This window comes from Chrysochloris asiatica, unplaced genomic scaffold (genome assembly GCF_000296735.1).
Source record: "Chrysochloris asiatica unplaced genomic scaffold, ChrAsi1.0 scaffold00125, whole genome shotgun sequence".
In the NCBI taxonomy this organism is placed as follows: domain Eukaryota; kingdom Metazoa; phylum Chordata; class Mammalia; order Afrosoricida; family Chrysochloridae; genus Chrysochloris; species Chrysochloris asiatica.
Genome location: NW_006408643.1, coordinates 6,165,601 through 6,174,935, shown reverse-complemented (window position 1 = coordinate 6,174,935; position 9,335 = coordinate 6,165,601). Strand labels below are relative to the sequence as shown.

Genomic DNA, 9,335 nt, shown 5'->3' with positions numbered 1-9,335 from the left:
AGAGAGAGAGAGAGAGAGAGAGAGAGAGAGAGAGAGAGTGTCCTGGTGTGGCGCTGTGGGCTGGACCCATTCTGGAAGCAGGTCATCAGGGCTTTGGTTCATTCTACTTCTGGGTCGGTTCAAACCGCCAGCCTGTCCGTTAATGGCCAAGGACAGACCTTTTGCACCACCCAGGGACTTTCACTCTAGTTCAGGAGTCTGTAAACTGTGGCCCTTGGGCTGAATGCCCACCAGCTGCTCTTTATAAATAAAGTTTTATTGGCATACTGCCATAATTTGCTTATGGTACCTTTCTCAGTTGAGTAGTTGGAACAGATTCCACAGAGCCTACAAAACCAGAAATACTCATTAGGTCCTTTTACCAAACAAAGTGTGGTGATGCTGGTTCTGATGAGCAGAGAAGGGATTCATGAAACCGCCATTCTCCCAACTTCTGTGTCCCCTTCTGTACAATGGGTTCTCCATCAAATTCCACACTGGGTATATGCCTTCTTCCCCAGCCCTGAATATTGATGTTCATTATGGTCCTCTATGCCTAGAATCACATCTACCACATAGTCTGAGCCTCAGTTTTCCCATTTGGGCAATGGATTCTTGATGAATTTCTGCTGAGTGCCCAGAGTGGACCAGTATGCAGTGGTCTCCTGTTCACCTCTGTCCAACCCTCTCTACCCATGCAGTGGGTTTGCCTGGAGCCCCCGTAGCCTCAGTCTTCTAGCCTGGGCAATGGGTCCGTGGTGGGTTCCGGCACCTCTTGACCTCTCACTTTTTGCCTGCACAGGATGAGTTCCACCCGTTCATCGAGGCGCTGCTGCCTCACGTCCGCGCCTTCGCCTACACCTGGTTCAACCTGCAGGCGCGGAAACGCAAGTACTTCAAGAAGCACGAGAAGCGGATGTCGAAGGACGAGGAGCGGGCGGTGAAGGACGAGCTGCTGGGCGAAAAGGCCGAGGTGAAGCAGAAGTGGGCGTCGCGGCTGCTGGCCAAGCTACGCAAGGACATCCGGCCCGAGTGCCGCGAGGACTTCGTGCTGGCCATCACAGGCAAGAAGGCACCGGGCTGTGTGCTCTCCAACCCCGACCAGAAGGGTAAGATGCGCCGCATCGACTGCCTGCGCCAGGCCGACAAGGTGTGGCGGCTCGACCTGGTCATGGTCATCCTCTTCAAGGGCATCCCGCTGGAGAGTACGGACGGCGAGCGCTTGGTCAAGGCGGCGCAGTGTGGCCACCCAGTGCTCTGTGTGCAGCCCCACCACATTGGAGTGGCCGTCAAGGAGCTCGACCTCTACCTGGCCTACTTTGTGCGCGAACGAGGTGAGGCTGGGGGGTTGAGGGGAGGCAGCTGTGATGTGGGGTCCAATGGGGGAGGCAGCTGTGATGTGGGGTCCAATGTGGGGTCTGAAGCAGGAGGCAGGTGCTATGTGGGATCTGATGGGGCAGGCAGGTGTTATGTGAAGTCTGATGGGAGAGGCAGGTGTGATGTGGGGGTCCGATGGGGGAGGCAGGTGCTATGTGGGGTCCGATGGGGCAGGCAGGTGTGATATGGAATCTGATGGGAGAGGCAGGTGTGATGTGGGGTCCAATGGGGGAGGCAGGTGTGATGTGGGGTCCGATGGAGGAGGCAGGTGTGATATGGGGTCTGATGGGGAGGCAGGTGCCATGTGGGTCTTAGAGGGGAGGCAGGTGTGATGTGGAGTCTGGTGAGGGAGGCAGGTGTAGTGTGGGGCTCAAAGGGGGAGGCAGTTGTGATGTGGGTCCAATGGAGGCAGGTGTGATATGGAATCTGATGTGCTATGTGGGGTCTGATGGGGGAGGCAGATGCTATGTGGGGTCTGAGGGGGCTGAGGCAGGTACCATGTGGGTCTGAGGAGGGCAGCAGGTGCAATGTGGAGTCTGAGTGGAGAGGCAGATGCCATGGAGGAGGGGCTTAACAGGGGAAATATGGTACTACAGGAGTCTGAGAGGGAAGGCAGATATAACAGGGAAGTAAGGGAATTGCAGTCTGAAGGTAGAAACAGAACTTGGCCTGGGATCTGAAGAGCAGGGGAGGGTCAATGCCAGGACCCACAGGTGTATGAGGAAGTCCATGGGGGCAAACCTGGTACTGGAGAGTCCGAGGGCAGAGACAAGTGTGAGGAGAGTCCGAGAGAAGAGGCAGGTGTGATGTGCAGTTTGAGGGGGGAGGCAGATGCAGTGTGGAATCTGAGGTGGAGGGGCGGGGCAAGGTGAGTCTGAGGTGGGAATCCTGTGGGATGTGGGCTTAGAGGCTGAACATGCCCTGGGAACCAGTGGGGAAGCCCAGCTTAGCATGGTTGAAGGTTCAAACTCACAGAAACCCTTTATAGGGTCGCTATGAGTCAGAACCAACTTGATGGTACTTCACAGCAACAAGGAAGGATGAGGTCATTTGGGAAGGGAAACATGGTACAAGGGAAATCTAAGGGGTGAGTCTGAAGTTAGAGGCAGGACTGACCTTGGGGTCTGATGGGGTGAAAACTACCCCCAAGGGCTGAAGATATGATGTTGCCAAGTCAGAGACAGGACCGAGGATGGTGGACCCAGTGTGTTCCAGAAGCCTGCTCTTAGGAGAATGCCACGGAAGGGGGTGGGGGGCGGGGTGGCTACTGTCCGTGACTTGACGTTGATGGACTCCCAGACAGCAGGCAGAGGCCTGACGAGTCACAAGTTTGTGTGACTCAGGACGCTGTGTGACTTTAGCTAGATTTCCACCCTCTCTGGACCTCAGTAGCCCCTTCTCCAGGCCTTCCAGCTGGCTGTTTGCTGGTCCCAGGTTCAGGTTGGATAAATCCATGGTGTCTTTCTGGAAGAGGAGACCCAACTTGAACTGAGCTCTCCTGTATGGTGGGCTGGAGGGCATGCCAGGGGATAGTGGTCACTTGGGCTGAAGTGTGGCCACTGGGTCCATTCTCTAAAGACTACCAGGTGTGATTTTGAGTGTCTGACTCTGGCCTCAGTGTCCCCATCTGTCAAATGGGGGGAGGGATGATGTGCTCAGAGTCCCTATCCCCACTGGTTGTGTGTGTAACATATGGGGTTCCAGCCTGCCGTGGGACTGTCTCCATGACCGCTGCCTATCCCCAGCCCAGCTGACACATACCCTAGGGGCCGCCTCTGGTCATCAGACTTTTCAGTGCCTCAGTTTCTTTGTCAGGACAATACAGGGTCATAGCAGAGTTGCCTCCTGGCAGTGGTGTAGCCCTGGGTGTGTGGGAGGAAATCCAGGGGTATGGAGTTTCCCCGGGGGGAGGCGTCACTGGGCCAGTCCTAGCCCCCCTCCCCCAGTCCTGACCTTACTTCTTTGGATTTGACCTTGGTTCCGCAGCATCCAGGGGAGGGTCTGGGGACAGGGTGGATAAGGTGACTGTCCTGGGCAGGGGAAGGGACAGCCTTGGGGACGGTAGGGGGTGGGTGCTCATTGTCAGGCAGAATGGGTCTCTCCCACTGCATCCATCGGCTGGCCTGCCCTGCCCCCACCTCCTCAGCGGCAGCGGCGCTGAGCTGATAAAATTTTGAAGCGAGGAGTTTTCTGCGTGTCAGCACAATCTCCGGCCGCTTTCCCTCCCCCACTCAGTCCCCTTCCCCCCTTGGCTCCGCAGGCAGTCCAAGCCTCCAGGCCTCCCCCCGCCGACACCCTCACGTCTGGCCGCCACGCCTCTGCCCCCTAGTCCAGCCGGCTGGCCCGTGCTAGCCCAAAAGGTCAAGGCTGCTATATCCTCCTCCATTCCCAGCCCTCTTCGGCTGTCCCAAGTCCAGGGAAATCCCTGCCATGGGGGGGAAAGGGAGGGTTGGGTTGAGAGGTGTTAGGAACGTGATGGGGGCTCTACCCTGCCCCTGCCTGGAAGCCTCAATTTGCTGGGAGTGAGGATCTAGGAAGAGAGCTGGATTCCAACATGGATGGCTGGATGACCTGGGGCAAGTGGCTTGACCTCTCTGTGCCTCAGTTTCCTTCCCAGTAAAATGGAGAACTCAAAATAGGCCTCTTTCTAGGACTGTGGAGGACTCCCAACCCTGTGGGGGCTGTGAGCGCTCGCACCCAGCACAAAGTAAGGTTCATTGATAGTTATTGTTACTAACAGTGCCAGCCTCATCAATGTGGTTAGTGTTATCAAGTCCATTTCAACTCCTAGCAACCCCATGTGACAGAGCAGAGCTACCCTATAGCATTTTCTAGTCTATCATCTTTATAGGAGTCTCAGCCATTCAGTTTGTTGATAAGCACTTAACTGTTTTGCCACCAAGGTTACTTACTACTCATCATTATCTTTAAGATAACAATATCCCAAAAAGTCCTGTGCCATGCTGTTCCCTTTGTCTGGAATGCCCTTCCCTATATGGAAAACTCCTGCTCATCCATCAAAACCCCAACTCATAGCTCCACTTTCTGTACCCCAACTTTTGCATGGCGTGACATACTCACAGTAGCCCTAGGAGGCAGGTACTATTATTGTACCCACTTTACAGAGGCTTAAAGAAAGGATGAGGCCTGCCTGAGGTCACATGGGGGGGAAGGTGCGGGGAGGGGACCCAGGTAGGTTCTGCCCCTAGCCCCCCACCCTGGATAATGGAAGGGTTGAAAGAAGCCTAACCAGCTATGTGGGTGCTTCCAGGGGTGCATTCTGTATTTTGGGGATCCATAGAGACCTAGGCTGCTCCTTCCCCCCGATTCTCACACTAAGCCCCAAATCCCTGACCCCTCTTCCAGGACACCCACCCACGTTTTGGGCTAAGGTGCAGTCTCATTCTCCAGCAGACAGCTGGCAGTCTGACAACCGGAAGAGCTAGCCACCAGCTCCCCCTCCCCCCTGCCAGGACTGTCCCCAGGGCTGGAGGGGTCCCGGTCTGGCCAAATTCAAGCGTCTGGCTTCCATCAGCCTTGCTGGATGGCTGTGGCCCTGGGGTTGACAGGGAGGGTGCAGCATGGCTGGGGCTTTGTGGGCCTCTGGAGAGAACTGGGAAGGGTGAAGGTCTCCCTGGGCACCGCCCTCAACATCAGAGGTGAGAGAGATATGGGGATTGATGGGGGGACCTCCAGAACCTACAGCGAAATAGACACACAGAGACAAAGAGACAGACAGGAGGACCCAGAGATTCAGATACAGAGAGAGATGTAAGGAGATGCAGAAAGACTCAAACAGAGACACAGAGATACAGGAGATGCACAGAGACACAAGGAGAGATGCGGAGAGCTCTGCAGATGCCCATCTCCCACTGTGGCTCTATCAAATCCCTCTGAGGTGGGAGCAGGGCAGGAGAGGAGTGCAGTCCACTCCTGGGTCCCAGGTGCCTGGTCCACATATCCTGCATCCTCAGACAAGGTCTGGCTCTTCAGGTCTCTACTCAGGTTCCACTCTCCCAGGGGTGCCAGGTGGACTGATGGGGCCTCGTCCCACTGGGGTTCCCAGACTTCCATCATCAGGCGGATCGGCATGTGAAAATGCTCTCAGCTCTTGGTTGCTGGTTAGTAGAGCCGAGGACATCTCCCAGGACAGTGTGACGATCCAACAGGACACAGTTCCAAGCGCTGGACACAGTGTGTGCCCAGGGGCAGGGGTGAGGAGACAGCTGGGGGACCACAGTGGAGGTGGCATGAGCTGTACTTAGGGGACAGTGGGACGGGGGAAGGGAAGAAGACCATTCCATTAAATTAGTCATGCCATTAAATTAGTAGGACACCATCATCTGTTGCCATAGCAACAGAGAAACAAAGCAGGGGAAGGTGGGAAGAGGGACTGGGGAGTTCTTGTGGACCAGGAGGGCCCCTCTGAGGGTAAAGTATATGGTAAAAATACACACAACAAAACAACACATATTGCTGGTTACATGTTTCACACGGTGTCACCACCCTGTCTCTGCCTCTATTGTTTTGCCACCATTGAGACAAACTTTCTGCCCCTTAAAACTTCTCGGCTTTAGGGCTACCTTTGCCATTTTGATCTCATACAAAGGGGACTTCAAAAAGTTCATGGAGGTTTTCATTACCTTTCTACTCCATTTTTTCATGAACTTTTTTGAATTATCATATAATTCTTTTAAAGCACAGTAGCTCCATACAATAAGCACTGGGCTGCAAACCTGAAGGTCAGCAGTTAGAGCCCACCAGTCACTCCTCTGGAAGAAGGTGAGACTTTCTGCTCCCGTGAAGATTTAAAGTCTCAGAAACCCATACAGGGTTGTTATGAGTCAGAACCAACTGGACAGCATTTCAGCAACAATACTTAAGGTAGACAGTCTCCATTTATTTGAGGAGGTGCCTTCTGAGTTGAACCTGAAGGAGGTGAGGAAGCCATGAAGGGCAGACTGGGGGTACTGGGTGCGGGGGCACAGTCTGTGCAAAGGCCCTGGGGTGGATATATAAAGGAGACTTCAAAGAGTATGAGGGGGAGCCACAGGAGGCAGGGGAGTGGGGAGCCTTGGTGCTCCCAAGAAAGTCTTGCCTTACATAAGCAGCCCCAAGGAAACTGGACTCAAATGGGGAAGGGAACCTCCTGCCCAGGGCCCACAGCCCAGCCAGTCCTTCCCCCTCCCCTCTGCATGAGAAACCTGAATCGTCGGCGAGCGGGCGGGCAGTGTGCCAGGGGCGGCAAGGGAGTGGGTGCCAGGCCCACCGGAGCCTCTAGGCCAGATGGTGCCCATCTGCTGATGCAGCTATGGCTGCCCTCCTGTTCCCGCCTCATGTGGTGCCAACCTCCTGCAGGCCAGCGCCCGGAATGGCGCTGTGGGTAGGGCCCGCAGCTGCTGAAAGAACTTCCAGAGAGGGGCAGGGCAGGCGGGTGCCTGGGTGGACTTGAGAAACAGTGGTAAAGGTAGTGATAATAATAACTAAAACCGCAAAGCAGTGGCCATAGCATTGATTCCAACTCAAGGTGACCCCCTGTGTGGAACGTAGAACTGTGCTTCCTTTTGGAAGTTAATTGCCAGGCATTTCCACTGAGGTGCCTCTGAGTGAGTTCTAGCCATCAAGGTCCTGTTGCTCGTGGAACGCTTAACCGTTTGCACCACCCAGGGTGTCTTATGGAACTTAAAAATATTTTAAAGAAAAAAATTGGCTTAAGTCAATTATAGAAGAATAATTATAGGAATGTTTGATGCTTTAATAAAAGAAGCAGTGTGCACAAGGGGAGGGGTTATATGGAAGCTCTCTGTACTTTGCACTGCTTTTATATAAAGTTAAAACTTGCTCTAAAAATAAGGTCTATTGAAGAAGCAAACAAGAAGACATAAAAAAATTTAAAAGCCTTATAATAAAGGCATATAAAGATGTGTGTTGTTAGAGGTCCTCGAGTGATTCCAACTCATAGGGATTCCATGCAGGCCGAGTAGAACTGTACTCCACAGGTTTGTCAAACCTGTTACCCTGGCCGTGTAGTGGTTACGTGTTGGACTGCTAACCTCGAATCTCCCAGTCACTCCATGGGAGTATGAGGCTTTTGCTCCTGTAAGGATTTACAGCCTCAGAAACCCTATACAGGGTTGCTCTGAGTCAGAACTGGACTTGACGGCACACAGCCACCACCACCAATCACAGCTTGGGGAAACGGATCACCAGGCCTTTCTTCTGCAGCACCTCTGGGTGGGTTTGAACCACCAATCTTTTGGCTAGTTGTCGAGCACCTAACTGGTAGTGATAATAGTTAACAGCAGGGCTTCTGGAGTGCCTACTTTGTGCTGGACATGGTTTGCAGCTCATCACACAAGTTTTCAATGCAGCTGAGGAGGGTGGAACTGTTGCCTTTCCCCCATGTTACAGAGAAGGAAAACAGATGCCCAGAGACGGCCAGTCACTTGCCCAAGACCACCCAGCAACATAAAGGCAGAGCTGGGATTAGAACCCAGAGATGCTGAGTCTTCGAAACAGCTTTTAAAATAAATAAATAAGTAAGTAACAAAACTATAAAAAAAAAACCTTGAGTTTGTGCCTTCCTGGTCTTACAGATAATAATAACAAAGACCTGGAATGTTGTTATTGTTATTAGCTGCCGTTCAAGAGGCTCCCTGATGCATGGTGACCCTATACGCTAAAGAGAAGAACCACCCCTTAGATTTTCCTAGACTGTAGTCTTTAAGGAAGTAGTTTGCCAGGCCTTTCTTCCTTGGTGCTCATGGCTGGGTTCAAGCCCCCAACCTTTTAGTTAACAGCTAAGTGCAAACTGATAGCTCCACCTAGGCCTCTAGACTTGGAATACATCTCAAGTAAATGAATGAATAAGGGTGAAATGAATTGAAGTGCCTACAGTGACCAAGCCTTGGGGCTGGCTGTTAAGTGTATGCAAGTTCCATGGCAGGAAGAAGAGTCTCAGCTTGGGAGGGACAGAAGGAAGGGGATCAGGGCCAGTAACAGTCCTAGTTCTGATTTGCTGTGTGGTATAGGGCAAAGCTCTGCCCTCTCTGGGCCAGAGTCTCAGAGTCAGAGAAAGGGAGCTTCAAGGGCAGGAAGGGCTGTGTAGGGCTTTGTGGGACCTGACTTAGAGTCCCCTGCCTCCTCCACCCCCCAGTATATACCTGAGCGTGGGTGAAAATTGGGAGTTGGGTGGTTGGTGCTGTGCTGAGCATTCCAGGGTGAGCGTGAGGGCATGTGAGGGTGCCCATTTGTGTAACAGAGGAACCAGAGTCCATCGTTTGCTCCAGGTTGCATGAGGGGCCATTCCCTCTCTGAACCTCAGTTTACCAATATCCAATCTGCTGCCTTCTAGTCAGTTCTGACTCATAGCAACTCACATGTTATAGAGTAGAACAGATGCATGGGGTTTTCTTGTCTCTTATTTTTATGGAAGAGAGTTTTGGTGATGCAGAGATTAAAGCACTCAGTTGCTAACAGGCTGGTTAGTAGTTCGAATCCACCAGCTGCTCTGAAGGAGAATGGTGTGACTCTCTGTATTCTTAAAGAGGACGGTCTTCAAACCCCTCCAGAGCAAACGTACTCTTGTCCTGTAGTGTTGGTATGACACAGACTTGCTGGGTAGGTTCAAACCACCAGTCTTTAGGTTGTTGTTGTTGTTGTTATGTGCCGTGGAGTCGGTTCCAACTCATAGCAACCCTATACAGGGTTTCCGAGGCTGTAAATCTTTACGGGAGCAGAAAGCCTCATCTTTCTCCCGCGGAACAGCTGGTAGTTTCGAACTGCTGACCTTGTGGTTCGCAGCCCGATTCATAACCACTACGCTACCAGAGCTCCTTTTAGGTTGGTAGTCAAGCTAAACAGTGTGTGGTGCTCAGAAACCTAGCCTCTGTTTCCCTGTGTGTCATATGGAGAGGGTAAGACCATGTCTCCTGACAGGACCACAGTGAGGATTAGAGCTGGTGATTCCTTAGAGGTAT

General features: G+C 52.8%; 1 protein-coding gene across 1 annotated transcript in view; it reads left to right on the top strand.

Moving 5' to 3' along the window:
- Positions 1 to 9,335, top strand: part of NFIC (nuclear factor I/C (CCAAT-binding transcription factor)) — an 85,227-nt gene that overhangs the window by 19,898 nt on the left and 55,994 nt on the right. The window contains exon 2 of the mRNA XM_006868954.1: positions 782 to 1,313. Within this exon, the coding sequence (XP_006869016.1) occupies positions 782 to 1,313 (532 nt within the window). The remainder of the gene's footprint in view (positions 1 to 781; positions 1,314 to 9,335) is intronic.